The sequence below is a fragment of the Lissotriton vulgaris genome, chromosome 8 (genome assembly GCF_964263255.1).
Source record: "Lissotriton vulgaris chromosome 8, aLisVul1.2, whole genome shotgun sequence".
NCBI lineage: Eukaryota > Metazoa > Chordata > Amphibia > Caudata > Salamandridae > Lissotriton > Lissotriton vulgaris.
The window spans coordinates 1,371,527,322-1,371,546,464 of NC_141696.1; the positions used below are offsets into that span (position 1 = coordinate 1,371,527,322).

The 19,143-nt window shown below is 42.3% G+C and overlaps 1 protein-coding gene across 4 annotated transcripts in view; it reads left to right on the plus strand.

Annotated features, from left to right (window-relative positions):
• Window positions 1-9,225, plus strand: part of SON (SON DNA and RNA binding protein) — a 614,305-nt gene extending 605,080 nt beyond the window's left edge. For all 4 annotated transcript variants that reach the window (XR_015299365.1, XR_015299366.1, XM_086935336.1 and 1 more), the window contains 2 exons: window positions 31-146; window positions 8,256-9,225. Coding sequence is in view for 2 of the 4 variants with exons in the window: in XM_086935336.1 (XP_086791462.1) it covers window positions 31-146; window positions 8,256-8,414 (275 nt within the window). In the remaining 2 variants the exon portion in view is untranslated. The remainder of the gene's footprint in view (window positions 1-30; window positions 147-8,255) is intronic.
• Window positions 9,226-19,143: the final 9,918 nt, after the last annotated feature.

Consider the following 19,143-nt stretch of genomic DNA (forward strand, 5'->3'; position numbering starts at 1 on the left):
AGTATAATTATGCGTTTTGTACTTCCACAGGTAAACATCCAGTATCCGCATTGATGGAGCTCTGCAACAAGAAAAAATGGTCTCCTCCTGAGTTCATTTTGGTGCATGACAGTGGACCTGACCATCTCAAAGTGTTTCTCTATAAGGTGAAAATGACTTTTTCCTTCATTGTTCTGTAGTTATGTGTTTAATTTGCCAGAATAATTAGCAGTACTACATGTCTAAGATGGACCAAAGAACTCAACATGAGGACATTCCTGGTGACCGCCTGGCCTGTAAAAATGATAAGATTGTGGTTCTGGAGACTGAGTGTTCACTCACTAACTCAAAGTCTTCATTGAATTGTACACCGCCTCCATTACAAACACTCCTGTAAGGTAGGACACCAGTCAAGTAGGGTAATATCTGGCGGTAGCTTTTTCCTATGCTCTCAAGAAGTTTATTTTCAATCTTTCTTTATTTTACGTCTCAACAAGAAAAGGGTCAACCAGTACATAAGACACTACAAATAGATTGTGTCAAGTATTACAATGACCATTTTTATATAGACTTCATTGTTAGTACAGCTTATGTAACAGATAGTTGGTTATGTATGCAGCAAAAGCATATGACGACTTTTTTATTGGGCTTGTAGACTCTTTAGCATAGTAGTCCGTACCAGACCATCATGGCCTTTTTTAATATTGAAATATATTTTGTTTCCCTGCATTGTTCATTAGCATCTGAATGTTGACATTACCCAAGTGAACCGCAAATATTCCAGCATTGACGCTGCTGACTGCTAATTAGCAGTAATTGTATAATACATGGGAGCATGCAAACTCTGTATGAAAATCTCTCTAATTTCCTTATTACATGTGGCTTGTCACATTTGTACTTACCTGAACTAAAAACATAGCATAGCTGCTCAGTTGTAATAAGTTATTAGAGTTGTGTTCGGGTAGTACAATGTATGCTGCTAGAGCCAGCAGCCAGGAATAAAGGCAGGACACAGAGCATAATTATTGATTCAGTTTAGACAGTGAAACTATGTTTATTTTTGCATGATTTAGGTAACTATAGGGATGAAAGAATCTATGCAAGTTTCGATTCTGAGCTACAGCGTTTAATGAAACTGATTCTATTATCTTTTTGCAACAAATATGTAATTACTTTTTGGTGTGTTCGATTGTGCTACAGATTATGCACGTCTGCAAATATCTTACCTCGTTCATATCAAAGAGCAACACACTAAGGAGTTAAGCAATTTGTGGGTATGGTGATGGTTAAACCATGTATTATATGGAGTAAAGTGCCCCCGTCAGACATTTTATTGATATTGCAAGTCACTCCGGAGCTCCATGACCTTATGAAGGAAGTCGGTCTTTGACCTCGTTCCTCAATATGGGCACAGAACTCCTCTGTGACTTGCAATATTCATATATTGTACAGCAGGGGGTACTTTATCCCATACATAGCTTATATTTAGTACACAGTACACTCTATAAGAAAAATTAGGTGAGGGAAAAGAGAGATTAGATAGAAGTTCCTAATTAAAGCTCATTAGCAGGATTAAAATATCATCTGAAATAGGGAGTATTGTTTTCATTTGGAGTTTTACATTTCACTGCATTTTTGCAGTGCTGTTTCCCCTAAGGAAACGTCTATAAAGCCATAGATTGTACATGCACTTGGAATAATCTAGGTTTGCTATTTGATACAGGTAATCTTTTTGTACAGACGCAAATGATGCTGCCATGACTAATAGCTGGATTGTAGCTCTGCTCTTTTACATGGTAGATTCTTTCCTAACCATCCAGAATCCCTCAAAGCCTATTTAGCTATCTGTACCCAAATACACTTGGAGGACTTAGACAGAATTGTGACCAGTGTGTGAATCCCCACCCCTAATAACCCATTACAAAATATGTGCTAAAAGTACGAACACAAATTACATTAGTACTATAAAACGTAAATGTGGTGCAATGCAAAGATTAGAAAACATATTGATACTGAATAAATCAACTCTTAGTTTTTGAGGAGCATAAATCTAATCTCTAAATTGGGGAGGTTTCTAAAATACACAAAGTGCTTAAAGAGTAAGTGCCGGGCCCACATTTCTCTAAGAAGCCCGTTGGCGCCGCAGCTGAATGTCAAGTTTGCCAAATAGCAAGGCAGTCCAATCTTTATTTTACCTCATACCTCTTTTATCCATTAATATACTCTGTTTTTCCTTCTTTCTCTTCCTCCTGCTTACACCCTTTGCTTCGTTCCTCTCCTTTGTTCTGGGGTAAAGTCTAATGATTAAAAATAAGTCCCAGTCCCCAAAAAAGAGTGCCAGTGACTCCTACCTGCAACCATGTCTTCAATTAAGCCCTGCATATATAAAAAAACAAAGCCAAATCCAGTTTACACAGTTCATTTTCTACAGACTGCACAATACAATAGTAAGTCACAAAATACTGCATTAAGTCTGCATCTCTATGCCTAGCTTCTGGACTCCAAACCTGAATCTTTAATGGCCTTGCGAACAAGAACACTTCATCATTCCTATGCAAGACAATACAAAATGTGATACGTGTCCAGGACAAATCAGACCTAGCAATTAATAAAATCTGTGGAAGATTGAGAGAAAGACATTACATTTTCTTCACACAAGAGCACCTATACATGGGAAGCCTAAACCTAAATTCACGCACATAAGTAAAAAAAGGCTTGCTACCACTCCCTTAGAAAACGTATACCTTTTCCTTAAGTATTCTTGTTAGCACTGCCCCGGTCTTGTATAAGTATTGCAATACGGCCGTTCGATAGGTTCAGCTCTTTCACCAGCCTCATGTAATCACAGCAATTCATAAAAAGACATACATAAAGAAGCTTTGGGTCGTCTATTGGTCTAATCAACTTTCTCATTTTGTTTCCTCCCACCACAGCATCAATCATGGGGTAATGGGTCAGTGGACATTGGCTCTTTGTGTGCTGTGAGTGAAGGCATTTTGCCTGATCACATGTGCACATTTCTCTAAAAAAGCAGCACACTTCAGTAGGAGAGCTGATGGGATAACCGTTTACTTGACCAGTGCTTCATTCTTTCCATTTGCTGTCCTGTTTAGGTCGAAGCCTGCCAGAAGGTGCAGTTCTCTGGTTCGCTGACGACTTCTTGGGGAAATTCTGAAAGATTCCCTGGGAATGCATTACGCCCATTGCTTACCATTGGATTTGTGTTTGGCAGCTCACATTTGCTTGGTTTCCATTAGTTGACTTTATTTGCTTTAGGTTGTCCAGCTTGAGTTGTCCAAATAAACCAGTACACTAGATGACACATTTCCACACATTATCGTTTGTGCGCAGTATACTTTTAAGAGTAAAACTGTATGTCTGTTCAAATGTAATGGACATTTCATTTGAAAATGTTTGGTCTGTGATGGCAGTGTGATACAGCACCATGCATACTCCACACTACATACATATAGGTGTGTGTGTTAATATATATAAATATATATATAGAGATGTCTCTTTTGTAAATGCTACTCTCGTTCATTAGAAAGTGACTTGGAAAACAGATCAGCTATGTCTCTCAGGTACCGAGTGGGGAGAAGCCGCACATTTGCTCATCTATAAATAAAAAAAGCATCGGCAAATCTAATAGGATTGGCATTGGCTGCCAGCCTTGTGACAAAGTCCATGCTTGTGTTGTTTTATCATGGTTTTTGCAAAACTTTATAGCCAGGAAGCTGCCCCACTCTCCTCAATATATGAAAAGAAACATTGGCTAAAATGGCAAATATTTTGGGGTCTCAAAAAGCGGACATTGCCATAGTGGGTCCTGCACAAAAAGTACTTTGGGCACAATGTCATCACTGTCAGCGAAATTAACCAATGGTTAGGGTGGGCTGCATATATAAAAGGTATTGTCATTTCTAATGCCAATAGCTCAAACTCTCGCAAATGTGAAACCACTTTAATGGTAGCCGCGCCCTTTTCTTTAGACGCTGCTCGCCGTATTCAGGTTACAGCGAGCCGCGTCTAAAGAAAGGGGCGTGGCCACTATTAAAGTGAAAGCACGGCATAGGGTGCTTTTAACATTTGTTTGTGAAGCTCATAAACAAATGTTTTTTTTTAACCACGCCCCATGCCATGCTTTCAGTTTAATGGCAGCAGCGCCCATTTTGTTTAGAAGCGACTCACTGTAACCTGAATATGCTCAGCAGTGTCTAAAAATAAGGGTTGTGGCCAATATTAAAGTGAAAGCATGGTATGGGGCGCTTTCACTGAAATAAAACAAAAAGGTTTTGTAGCGCGGCCGCTAAAGTTAAAGCGGACCGCACTGGCAAATGACATAAAGCAGGGTGGCCGCTATAGTTAAAGCGGACCGCCATTACTAATTAAAATATAAAAGCGGGCAGTGTGCTGCATTGCGTGAAAGCACGTCGTGGGTAGAATAGGGAAAAATAGTGCTCTCAGACTACATAAAGCAGACCGTGTAACAACACGAGTAACAAGCATTTGCAATGCAATAGGTCTCGCATCAGGAAAGTTTGAGCTATTGGTCTTGTAAATGACAATTTTTTTATTTATGTGTTGGTTTTGAAAATAGTGAAATAATAGATTTGTCATTTACAATGCCAATATTTTTAACTTTCACAAATGTGACACCTATAGTATTTTTAATGCAATATGTGTTGTATTTAAGTGACTTAGATGTATTGATATTACAAATAACAATGGCTTTTAATTTTTTTAAATAATTAATACTTAAATAAAAGGTATTATAATTTATAATGGCAATAGCTTAATAGTTTAAACTGTTGTAAATAACTTTTGTGAAGATTATGTTCAGTGTATTTTATTGTGACAAAATCCAAATAAATATCAACATCTTTTTGTGACATTTGTAATAAAGCTTGAAACATTGAGAGAACATATTTGAATCAGTTGTTGTTGAATGGTTGCACAGATTGATGCTGAATAATGTTGTGGCGGCTCTGAATGATGTTGTGGCGGCGACGAGTGATGCTGTGGCTGGTGCTATGTAAAACGCCCTGAGACCCGATTTCGCGGGTCTACTTCGCGCAATAGAAAACCAATGAAAAAAAGTTTTGATGACAAACTGGTAGCCATGCTGTCTGCCTAGTGTCTCTCTGGTGCTCCATTCAGGGTGTACCTTTTGCCACTCAGGCCATGCTTACTGCTATAATTATTATAACATCCTGTGTTTCTGGGCAAATCACTTTATCTCTCTGTTCCTACCAAAAAAACAATTAAGTCCTTGTTAAATGTAACTGGTGCTCATATAAAGTTCTCCAATACCTTCAGGTCGAATGCGCAATATATAAAAAAAAACTGTTACACTTAGGCTCAACCATTAAGAGGCATAATTTTTGCTTCTCCCAAAGTGACCTCTTTGCAGGACATTGCCCATCAGCCTCTCTGGTACCCTGGAGACTGGAGGGATGCTTGTGTCCTCTGCATGCCAGAACTTAGTTTGTTGCTAAGTTATTTCAAGGCACTTATTTTGCCAGTTCTTTACGCCTGGTGGCTTCCTGCTTGGATGTGGCTCAGTCATCTTGTATGAGACCTGCTCAATCTGAAATGCTATTTTGCTGTTTGATTTTGATTCAGAATAGCGTAGATTCATGGCGAATAGTGAGCAGGCAGTGAAAGGGCCAACTGATTTGCACGGATTCATTCAGTCGCAGGAGGAATTAATTATGTATTTAAAATTAGGTCTCTGACTTGCAACTCCAAACCAGGTGCTTTTACCCACTAAGTGCAAAAGTCTGAGACCTGTACATGTGAGCAGCGGCAAACGTGTCGCAACATCCTAATTTGCAGACTGAACACGTACATTTGGTCAAAGTAAGGCACCATCTCCTTTCTGAAGAGGGAATTAAATAGTTTCATGAGCTCATAGTCATTTCACAAAGGAATATTTGGAACATTGGCCAAAGGGTCATTGTCTTGAAACAATTTGCAAAAACAGACTCTACCGTTCTCTGAAATAAAATCTGTAGATGCTGCTTTTTAGACATTCGACTTTTAAAAGACCTCTGCAAGTAGCCTATAAACATCCTCAAATCCACTAAAACATGTTTGTTGTTATCGTATCAGGTTTGACCAATGATTTTCAAATGCAGGATTCACCACCATTTACTTGCATTGATTTTAAGGAGCTTCATCATATTGTTAGACTGCATCGCTTGACGTGCCAGCACCCCCGCCCCCAAGTTCGGGTTTAGTTGCAGCCGTGGCCACCGATAAGACTGCTGAAATACATATTCACTATACACGCGACGTTGGCTTTGCCAGTGCTTGTTCATTTCGAGTCTAGCCATTCCTGCATGGAGTTGGACTCCTGAGATGCGAGTTATTCATGCAGGTAGGGGGGGGGTGTTGGCTGTTAGTGCCTGGCACGCCCTGCAGGAGCCAGCTGGGGTCCCCATCCTGCCCCAAGTTCTATGGACATCTGGGAGAGATGGGAGACCCGGGTCCCTTTCCCATTCTATAGGTGGCCCCATCATTTGACGTCACACCACTGGCAGGAGGTCTGGAGGGTGACAGGACACACAGGGGCAGCGCCTTGAGGCGCGGAGCACTTCCCCTCCCCTGAGCACCTTTGCCGGCACCAAGAAGACATCAGGTAAGTGGTAAAAACGAGCCCTGCAAAAATCGAAGTTTGACGCTAGAGAGCAATAGAAATGGACTGGAGCTGGAAGCACAGGCCCCGCCCACTGCTCGGATGGGGAAGGGGGAACATTATCCGCTAAACTTCTCCATTTCATCACTCATCTTGTGATTGTAGTGGACTTAAAGGTACTTACGCTGCGTCACGTGCCCTTCGAGCTGCGCGTCACCTGACTCGGTCCTGCTCGCTGCACTGCCCATCATGCCTCAGTTGTTGCCTCAACAGCTCCCTTGGCCCTAGAGTGCCAAGAGGCCCAGGAACTGGCGAACACGGCACTATAACATAAAAAATCTGCGCATCGCAACATATAGGCAGGCTAGGCGCACTGAGCTGTACATTAGAAGCAGGCCATGTGTAGCTCTGCCACCACTAAGGCCCACGTGACAAACACGGCCTCTGGTGACCCATTGAACAAGCCACAACAGATTTACTGCCACGCTTCTCCCTGTGGACACATTCTCCTTGGCAGAGTGAAAAAACAAAAATTAATTGTATAAGTTGATTGTCAGACTACTCACGACTCAACCCCAACTCTTTTTGCTGCCCTACCTTAATCCCTAACATACGGGTCCTCGCAGTTAATGTTTTCCAGTCTCAGCACTTATTTATTTATGTAATGCGATTTTTTATAGCGCGACAATATCCGAAGGTGTCACGTCGGAGTTTCAACTGCCTACGAGAACAGGGCTAAGGATAAGTCTTGAACAATGTCACGTGACATAGAGGACGCCCAATAGGAGAGCGAGTACGTTCTGTGACGTAAGGCGGACTTCCAGGAAATCCCTGTTGTGCTAGAGAGACCTTGAATGCGGCGTAGTGCGTCTGCTCTTCATCCTGCAATTGTGGGCAAATCGTTTAATCCCCAGGGGGCATACCAAAAATGAATGTGTCCGTGTGTAATGCCGCCACCACCGCGGGACGAGAGGAGCCTGAGAGACCCGGGGAGGGGGGGGGGGGCTGTGCGTGTGCGCGTGAGCCCGTGAGTGGTGGGGGGGTGCGTGCCTGGCTGTGTGTGTGCGCGTGAGCCCGTGAGTGGTGGGCAGGGTGCGTGCCTGGCTGTGTGTGTGCGCATGACCCCGTGAGCGGTGGGGGGGGGTGCTTGCGTGGCTGTGTGTGTGTGTGTTTGCGCACTTCAGGGAATCTGAGGCAGGAGATGTGCATGGCACCGGCCTGGACGTGCGCGTTCACAGATACCAATCGCCGCGCGTGCCCGACCCCTGTCTCAGATTCCCAGGTGGCGGGCAACATTAGTTGTCGAGCTGGAAACAATGCTTTGCATTGCTTTCTCCAGCTCGACCTAAAAAGCCCAGTCCTTATGGGAGGTTACAAATGCAGACAAGGTGGTACCAAGAAGGGACTAGCCAGCCTATTCATGAATCAAATGCAACGATTTAGAAAGGAAAGTAACAGGAGCCTATTTGAAAAGATGAACGTGAAATGGCAGAGCTTCAAGTCCCTACCTGAATATAACATGCATCACTGGCCAGCGCATGCCCTGCCAAAGCTCGACCTAAAAAGGAAATAGAAAATTGTGAACTGTTTTTTAATGAAAATTGTATGTTGTTTTCATTGGTTGCTCTTTGTTTGATAGGTGATGGTAAATGGAAAAGAATGTCAGCCAAGCCAAGCCAGTCCAAACAAGAAGCACGCCAAAGCCATGGCTGCTACTGCAGCGCTTCAAGAAATGGGACTAGTACCAAAGGAGGGCGTGGACAACCCTGCAGACGCCCCTGGAGCTCCAGAGAGCTAGTTACTGGTGTACATACAGCTCTACCCCACATTTCAATGTGCTGTCCTGCCGCTGAAAACCTGCTGATCAACATTACGCAAAACAACCGAAGAAACATGGACCTTTCCACTAAACAGAACTTTTTTTGTGCCATACTACTTCGGTGTGTTTGAACTGTTTACAACATTTCCATAAGTATTTCTGTTGAGACTATAATTGAGAAATGGACCGTTTCAAGTCTAGCCTCCATTTCAAATGCCTGTTATTAATGTTGTGTTTGGTCTTGTTTGTTCGTTTTTTATACAGTGTTTTGTATTTTGCTTTACTTCCATTTCTCTCTTCGAAAATGTCCATCCTTTCGTATGACACCTGTTGCTTCGCCTGCAGCGGCTGCTAATGCTATTCCGTGAATAGGCGGATGGACATTACCGGACAGTTCTATGGCCCGCACCATTCCCCAGAGAGAGAGAAATCTACATTCTAGCATGAAGATGAAGGCAGCGAACATTAAAGGGACAACGGCCTGGGGCCGCGATGCTGGGGGCCAACTCCTGCACCAACCGTTCCCAGCATGGTATACAATCTGTGGCGTGGTTTAGAACAGCTTGTATTTCTGACAGAATTCATGCACATCGGCTTCCTCTTAGGATTGTTTGCACATTGGACCGTGCCTGAATGACGCGATGTACCCAGCACTTCCCGCCCAGCCTGTTGCCATTGGTCCATGATGTCTGCCTTTTCTTTAGCTATGTATAAATGTAAAATACGCTCTGAAGAAGAAGCATGTGCTGTATGCCAATGTAGTGTCCTGTGAATTAAATTACTGTTACTAGACATTCACTAATTAATAAATGACAGACAAAAAAATAGCATCCCTTGAGCAGGTATTTGGCACTGAAGTTGACTTTTGATCAAGCATTTTTTGCACAAAAGTATCACAGTTCTTTACGCCAGGTTGTAAGTCTTGCTTTTTATGTTTGATCTTCCCTGTTTTAATTTTACCGTGATAACAGATAATAGCGTTGCACCTGTTGTTGTTTTGTCCCTATAAGGAGTCGAACAGCGAATTACAATTGGTAACCTAATGCTTCAGCAGGACAGAGGTCTCCCATTATAGGTAGGGTTGGGGCTTGCTGTTCTGCGGTTCAGCTGATTATTCAACGAGTGCCTTGATGAGTGAGTTGGATGGTAGTTAAGTTGCCTACGGACTGTTTCTCAGGCAGTGAGAGTTAGAGCTGCTCCCTGGGTTAGGCTTTCGTCCAGTAGTCTTTCAAAATTTGCATTTGTCCCATATTTGCTACAGCTTTTGTCTTTTTTTGCAATCAGTGCCCAACTTTGATGCTGGTTAGATTCCAAGTGCTGTTCTTGGTAAACCTTATTCTGCTTCCCCTTGATATGTGATGGAGTTCTTGGTCGTGTGAGTGCACTTTGTTTCAGGGTGTGGAGCTCCGGTGGGAATCAGTGAACAGCCCTTTGTTTATAAAGGTAGTGTGGAATTGCCCGTTTTACGGAATGTTCCACTATAGGTACTGTTTCAATTCCTTGAATTAAATACTTGTCTGCAGAAATACGTTTTCAGAGCTGTACTGTGGAGAATGTTGCTGTAATGTTGGCCAGGTGGTGTTGGCATTTGAACAGACTTTTAGGGGGGTGTCTAACTAACCTGTCACCATATTTCAAGGAGTTATCACCATTTCTTCAGTGGCAAAGATTTAAGAAGCCTCCAAGAACCAACACATTGATCTTTCCACAGCACTGCTGTTGAGTATGGTCAAGTAAAAGTGCCCTGGTACGTACTCATGAAGCCCATTGGTCTGTGTCTGGTGTGGGGTACACATTGTTACTTGACATGTGTGTGCGTTCAGTTTTCAAGTAGTTATCTTTGAGACAACCAGACTTGAAGATTAGCACAGCTGCTGATTGTTTTATGTACCTTTGCAAGGACAGTGATGGCCTAAAGATTGAGGACTCGCCCCGTTCATCAGAAGTGTGCAGCGAGTGTGCGAATTGCTCATTGCATTTGCTGAGTTGAAGTTTGCTCACCTGTTCATCACCAATGTCTAGTGCCTTTGATTAGCCTTACTGCTAAAGGTACATGATACTGTGGAACAGTGAAGGTATTGGATCCTACATCTGACCAGCCCGGATCTCAACAAGTGGGAAAACAGAACAGGTTGGCTGGACAGGATGATTAACAGAAAATTCTAGAACCACGCAGCCAATATGTACTACGAGACCACTGGAATTGTATCACACCAAAAACAATAGAACACATACTATGTGTTCTATTGTTTTTGGTGTGATAATATGTGTTTTGTTTGATTCTTCGCCTTAAGTGTTTGTACATTTGTAAATTTGTATATTTGTAGATATTGTATACATGATTGCATGTTGCTGAACTAACTGTACTGACAGTCTCTTGTTTGTGTCTGTTGTTTTTTGAAACTTATGAAGTCTAAGTCTAAAAGAAAATAAATTTTCTTGGAATACAATTCCAGTGGTCACGTAGTACATATTGGCTGCGTGGTTCTAGAATTTTCTGTTAATCAAAGGTACATGATAGTCATGAAAGAAGCTCAAGGCTTTTGGTCAGAAAAGGACAATGGGTGCACAACCTAAAGTAGACACACTGATAGGGTTAAGCAAGTAGAGTGGTGCACCTGGGTGAGTGGAGAGCCCTGGAACCACTCAATGTTTGGTAGAAAAACTACCAAAGAACAAGACTAACAGGTATTCCCAATGCACTCAAAAGTAAAGCATATGTTCAGTAAAATTCAGACAAATAAACAGTGTACAAAGCGACAGAGGGATGAGAGAAACTCCAGAGGAAGAGTAGTCCGATGGAGTCCTTTATTTAGTACAACAGCCAGCCGACACGTGTTTCATCGCTATTGCGAATCCTCAGGGCTTTGTATGGCTGTGTTACACCAGAAGGTCGCTCCGCTGGTGATAATTCCGACCCAGCCGGGCCCTTGACCATAGATGAACGGTTGAAGATATATATATTCACGACCCGTATACATCCTCTATAAGAAGTGCCGATTGGACTTACACGCTACATTTTACAAGGGACTATCATCGCATACAAGGGTCGACAGCCTTTATACTGATATTCGTTCATCTATGGTCAAGGGCCCGGCTGGGTCGGAATTATCACCAGCCGAGCGACCTTCTGGTGTAACACAGCCATACAAAGCCCTGAGGATTCGTAATAGCGATGAAACACGTGTCGGCTGGCTGTTGTACTAAATAAAGGACTCCATCGGACTACTCTTCCTCTGGAGATTCCCTCGTCGCTTTGTACACTGTTTATTTGTCTGAATTTTACTAAACATATGCTTTACTTTTGAGTGCATTGGGAATACCGGTTACATGATAGTCATTACCGCTTGTAGAGGATGACTGATGCTTGAGTTGTTCGGTCTCTTTACTGCTTTGTAATATTACTCCACTGTACTTATTACAATTCCTTAGTGGTATGTCTTTTAATGCTAACAAATGCCAAGAACCATTCATAATCCTTACTAACAGTGCCCATTGATAATCGGAGAAAGAGGCTGATAATACTTTTTAATGCATTCGCCATCACTATCAGGGGACTTTGATCTTCCTTTAAACCTTTTGTGGTTAAAAGCTCAGAGATTGGATTTGGAACCACAAAAAAGAAAATTCACTTAAAAAACGAGTTCAGTTCTAGTCACGATTGATCAGAGATGAATTTTGCCTCCAACACAAAACTTCACAGTACAGACAATACAATAGTTAAGGTGATAAATAAGCCACAATTCTACCTTATCCTCACCTTGGCAGCTATGTAACCTTACTCTTCTGAAGGATACTTCTAACTGCAGTTTCCGTACCTTAAGAATACTCACAGGCACCAGTCTGTATCTTTCCAGCAATGTTCCCACACTGCCAGTAGGTGGTGCTATGTGACTCCTCAGTGACTCCATGCCGCACCAGAAATGACTAGGCGGAACTGCATGTGAGCACCATCCCTTCAAGCTGATGTAATTTCCTTTCTTTCTGTGTCCTTTGACGCGCAATGGGAACTCCCCTCCCAAATTTATTGGTCTTCCGAAAAGTTCAAAATTCCTGTACAATAGTGTGTTAATGAAAAATACAGAATTCAAGCAAATCCTGGCCTTCAGGAAGCAGATGTCCGGCATGGACACAAGATGTGTCGATGGTGCTTGGGCTCTGGTCAAAACTCTTGCCACAAGTTGGCCTGAATGCTCCTGCAGACAATCCAGTAGCAGGAGGCAAATCGCTATGTTGGGAAACATGTGGGGATGTTGCAGTCAAACATTAGTTCCACTCCTGCACCAAGTCGCGGACAACTCATGGTCCTGGCCACAAGGACTTTCTGTAAAAAGTGAACATCACGGTTGATGCCTTCTGGTAAGTCCAAGGTTAAAATATGCAATAGATGCAAAAAAAAGCTAAGTGTGACTCCAACATATCCAACCAATTGAAGTCTAGTGTGAAGGGGTCCAGCTGAAGCTCTAACTCCATCAGTGTCATCTGAATTTGAACTGGTCCCAGCGTGTCCCGATTTCTCAAGGGCGTTGTCAACCCCACAGCAGATAGCCTTCAAAGAGGCCATGCAGAAAATATTTCAAATGCTTCCGGCTTCCTCTGTAGTGCCTTGTGGCACCATCAGAGGTGCAATGGACACCGGCTGGGCCACTGCTGGCAGGTCTTCCCCTGATGCCAGCTGACCCCTCAGAACCTGATACCAGGTCTGTAACAGTGCCAGTTCAGACCTGCACACCCGTCCTCATGGCTTCACAGGTTACCCACATTTCTGCGTGAAAACAGATTGAATTTGAAGTCAGAATATTTGCAGAATGCAGAAATGTTGCAATGCAAACTACTACAGAGAGGATATCTCAACTGCCTAGTTATAAATGCACCTAAAAGAGTGCAGTATTATGATAATAGTGTCTTTGTTTCAAAACGACTGGACACAGCAGGTAGATAAGCAGGTATGTGTCACCTGTCACTCTAACCTAAACAACAAGGTGAGAAGAATAATTAACTAATTGGCAGAGCATGAATACCTACAAGAATGACCCAGAAATGACTACGCCTATGTTTATGTTTTCATTTATCAACAGAAAGAAGGGGGTATCTGTTCCTATAGAAAATAAATAAAGTCTTATGTGTAGTGTAGGTGTAAAGCTGCATTTAGAGCAAGTCTCTCCCTAAATAGAAGATAGAGCCCTAACACAACCTGATGGGTGTCATGCTTCATCATAGGGCTTAGTACCTCGTGGGGCAGATGCTGCAATGTACCACGGGCCCCGCTAGAAGGCTCTTTGGCTGAGATGTTCTCTTTACGCTGTATGGGTGTGTGGGGCCCATGGGCCAATGCAGCGCCGGCTCCACAAGGAGCTAAGCCCTATCATCAAGAATGACACAGATCACCCCATCTTTGTGTTGGTACAATACCTTCTTAGGAGCATGGATACTGGACCTTTATCTTGCTCCTAGTCCCCCTCCCTCTTCATTTGATTGATCTGTTGCATTTAGGCATAGTGCAAATCTTAGGGATAGGAAGTAAGACCCAATGGGCACAATGGTCTACTAATGGGCGGAAGACCTGTTCGCTGTAACCATGGATGAGGCACTAGCGATGCCGGTCAGGCTGCAATCACTACTGAGTCCTGGGAACAAAACGGAAATAAGATACAGAAGCAGCAATGTTCTATATTTCATCTTATGGCTGAGCAATTTGGGCTGTGTGGGAGAGACAGACAAAGAATTTAATTTTAGGTTTGGGGAACATAAATCATAAATGCATACTAAAAGAATACCTGCAAGCCCCTTTGGTGGAACATGGTCTAGCACAAGGACACAAGGATTCAGATTTGAAATGGCTTATTCTGGAAAGGATTATGGTTTAGCAGAATGGACTAAATGCTGATAAATGTAAGGAGATTTCATTTTTTGGGGGATCTTTACACTCAAGAAATACATAGAGGGTCTTAATGGGAAAAGTAGTTGGGATAATATATAATTATGGATCTTTCTCTATGTAAGGACCACCTGAGGACCTACGCAGGGCCCCATCATATGTAGCTCAGGATTATTTGGAGCTAGACGGCTAGAATGCTGATACGCTCCATTCTCTGTAAGGGCTGTATGTAGGTGGTAAACATTCATTCAAGACAGGTCAACTGATATGAAAGTGGTGCGACGGTGATGCTTATAGCTATATATAACAGAGCAGGGAAGAATAAGCTGGTGTCTACGGAAGAGACTGGAGACATTTAATTTGTGTAATAGTTTGAAATAGGAAGCAATAGAAACAAACGAAGGACTGCTGTTAGGATATGACGATAAGATGTGGAGAGAATAAGAGGGATGGCTATTCCTAATAGGTAGATAGGGTTCAATAATGAACATCATTTTAATGTTTAGAACCACAGCACAACGTAATTCAGTAGTGCATGATTGGGGAATTAGACCCGAGTGTGCTGTAGTATTTAAGTAATTTTATACACTCAAAATTGGTATTAAAAGAAACAATACTCAACACTTTTTGAGAAGAGTACATTTAATTACCCTCTCAATACAAATCATTTGTTCAGAACGAATCAATCTATCACACGCACAGGGCAAAGACGCCCATTCAAGGCGAAACAATAAACAACAATCACCTAATGTTTTCAATGCAATATTCAACAATATGACATGAGACCATGACAATAAAGTAAAACAAAATTGAAACAACAAAAAGATAACCCTACAGAAATATTTACACTAGTGTCTCCCTCTAATTGTAGGAGAACCACTAGGAGGAAATCTTCAAAGTGTAGCACTCAATGGCTATTCTCCCAGTTAGCCTAACTCAAGTGTAACACAACACAATTTCACAATTATTCCAAGATTACGCCACTGATGTGTCGACGTGACCACGTTTCAGCCAGGTCTTCTTTGGCTTCTTCAGGACAGGGTTAAATATAATACTAAAAACAAAACAATATCATCATAAAACTTCTATCCGCAAGTTAAAGGTGGAGCATGCCGACAGTGGGTAGTGACTTCCCAATACGTAAGGGAAACCCACGTGCACCCAGTGATAACACACTTAGCAGGAATGTCTCAGCTGCTTATTTTTTGGTAGTGAATCGTGTGATCACATACAGAAAAATGAAGAGAAAAGGGAAAAGGCTGGCACATCCCCTCCAAAGTTCACAAGGCAAAGCAATTTTCAATTGTTTTGTCGTTTCATTTTTGTTTTACTTTAATGTCATGGTCTCATGTCATATTGTTGAATATTGCATTGTAAAACATTAGGTGATTGTTGTTTATTGTTTCGCCTTGAATAGGCGTCTTTGCCCTGCGATAGATCGGTTCGTTCTGAACAAATGATTTGTATTGAGAGGGTAATTAAATGTACTCTTCTCGAAAAGTGTTGAGTACTGTTTCCTTTAATACCAAATTTGAGTGAATAAAATTACATCCCATACCTAGGTATTAAAGGGTTAATTGGGTATACCCCTGTTGTTTATGTATAAAGCAGTATTTAAGTAAGGCACCATTCGGGGGTTACTCGCGGGTAAGTCAGCATCTACCCACTCTTTTCGCAGTGAGGACGCTGACTACCCAGCCAAGAAGTTGGACCCCACTGAAATCTGATGAATTAGTCCCGGTGTAATTTTCAGACACCGGGACAATCAGCAGCACTTGCACGTTGTCTGCTTTTGTTCCAAGCAGCAACGTGTAGGCAGCTAGGGGGCTTTGTTATTTTAAATTCCAACAGGTCCCAAAACAAAATCTGACTTTAAGAGGCCTTCAGGTCTCCGTTTGTTGGAGTATCCAGGCTTGGAGCTACCTGGAGCCTAATAATTAGAGGCAAATGCAATTGAGGGGAAACACAGGCACATAACTTGCATGGACGGCTCTTTTGTTTCAGCGGAGGAGCGTCGCCCCACAAGCCCTATAGCTGAAAAATAAAATGGTGGTAACGTTTATTTATTACCGTTTTATTTTCAGCAACCCATCCCGAACTAAATGTTAGGATGGGGCAGGACCAGCGTAGCCCAGTGGTAGCAGCAGGGACCTGTGCTCGTTAAAATATGCATGTCTGTTTGGCCGGCCATCATGGGATGGCCAGCCAGACATGCGCATTTTAAAGTACTCTCACCTAGCTGTTTTAGACAGCTGGGTTAGAGAAAGTGCAGGCCTCCAGTGCTCTTAGTATCGCTGGGAGAGCCTGCTCTATCCAACCCTGGTGCCGCTTTCATGCTGTGGAAGCAGCGCCAGGATTGGGTAGTGCAGTTTCCTGCATCTGGAGCTTCCTGGAAGATACCCGAGGGAGGAAGACGTTGCGTTGCGGAGAAAAAAAAGATTTTTCTTTGTGTGGCCACCAGTACAAGCCAGCCGTAACTGACAGCTTATCACTTCACATGTGCTTAAGAGAGGCATGCTTTGGACTTTGTTCAGTCCCTGTAAGAGATATGCATGAACTGTAAGAATGTGAAAGGTTTTGGTCTGTCCCAGTATTTATACAAATTAACACAAATAACAATTTAAATACTCCTATTTTGTTTTAATTCTTTTATAGCGCTCTTCATCCCAATGCAGGGTGTTACAGCGCTTTGCATCACACGTATACATTATACATTGACAATAAATCACATTAGTGTGTAAATCTATGTACAGGATGTGTTACATATGACAGTGGGGGTTATAAGGTGTAGGAGTCGTATGTTCTTCTTAGCTCACTGTACTATATTAGAAGGATTACACTTTATGAACTCCAAGATACAAAAGGATCTCCGTGTTAAAAGCAGTTACCCACTTATCTATGTACATAAAATAAGTCTGTCATCTGCATGTTAAATGGTGTGCTTTGCAGGAAACATTAATCCCCTATGCTACTTTGATTCAAAACTGGGACTACAGAACACACAGATCTCTCCTGCAAATGTATTAACCTCTTCAAGTTATTTTACCATTATTATTCCATGAGATTTACTGGGCACACACAGATCTCTGATCCAGATGCCTTAGCCCCATAATATATTATAGCATGCAGACTTTGTAACCAATTAAGCAGAACAGATGTACTTCCACATTTCTCCTTGTTTCCAATTTATTTGCGGTAGAGTTTTAAAAAATAAATGTAGGTTTAGTTTTTTTCTTTTTTTTAAAAAATTACTTTATTTAAACCGTTTTTACAGTGTCACAGACACTTCACATCAGTATTGAATGGGTGCACAGTGGCCCTGCCACAGGAACTGGGTTCACAATGAGCGTCACAACAAAAATGGAATAATACAATAGACTAGCAGGAAAGTAGCTATATAGAGAACACACCCTCCGCATACATGTAGTTAGGCTTACAGTGTATCTCTCCACCGCCATCCAGAGTGCTCCCACTCAAGCGTATAAGGATCCAAATCAATATGCGTTTAATCTATTTATCCTCTTCTCCTTCCAGCTCCCAGTTTCTTTTCCCACAAAATATTGTCGATATAATCCCCAAACGTTTAGGTCTATTCTTAGGGGGTAACAGTTCATAATAATTCTCTGACTGTGTGTTACAGTACAACATATAATTGAACCACTCCTTCATGGTTGTGCCCTTAGCCCAGCGTATTGCTATTCTGCGCTTGATAACCAGTAATCCCATAGCAACCAAACGCCGGACATCCTTACTTAGGTCGTTATCGTATCCCAGTAGGGCAAGTAATGGGTTTTGAGAGAGCCAAAAGCCCTGTGACCGCATTTAAAGTATCGAAGACTTTGTGCCAAAATTGAGTAATCCTAGGACAAAACCAGGCTATATGCATACACCCAGCTACATTTTCCTTGCAATGATTACAGGCCGCTGTGTTCCGCAAACCACACCGGTGCAGTCTCTCTGGCATGCAGTACACCCTGTAGAGGAATTTAAAATGAATTAGGCGGTGCCTTCCGTTCATTGAAATGTGCTTAGTAATTTCGCAGCAATATTTCTACGTACCATCATTTCCTTTTGTGAAAATCATCTAGAATGATATCTAGGTGAGCTTGCCAATCTAATCTAGCCTTAAGAGATTGCGATCTCTTGGCCTCCTGAGTCAAGTTATATATGGTGGTCACTATTTTCGTGGAGAAAGTGGAGCATAAAAAGAAGAAAAGGGGTAACCTTTCCGGAGGCTTTGGCATGTCATCTCCTAACATCTCGTGTATCTCATGCCTAACTCTATAGTGGTGATACTGAGTCAAATCCGTAGAACCATGGCCTTCAGATACCACTTCATCCCATCGTCGGACCTAGCCATCCTGGAAGAGATCACCTATCTTTGTGATGCTAACTTTAAGAGCCAGTAGTACTTTCTTATCCTTGCTAACTTTGAGCCAATTACACCATTCTACAGGTAGCAGGGGCACCAGCATGACAACATGATGGCACCAGCTTGTCTATTTAATAAATTGCACCAGGCATGTACCGCAGAGTTAATGGAATCCAATATACAGGGTCTCCTATCCGGAGCCTGCAAGAGTTTGTGCGGTAGGGTGCTAGGTTCAAATGTAACTCCCCAAATTAGGAGATGTGGGAGATTCTGTGGACCATGAGTTCATTGGTATGTGTGGGAACACAGTGCTGATCTATAATATAGTTCCAAATCCGGCGCACTGAGGCCACCCATGGAATATGGCAGCGTAAGTATATCCCATTTAATTTGTGGTGGTTTCCCAGCCCAAGCCAATTTTATCAATATAGAACGAAGAGTCTTAAACAGGTACTTCA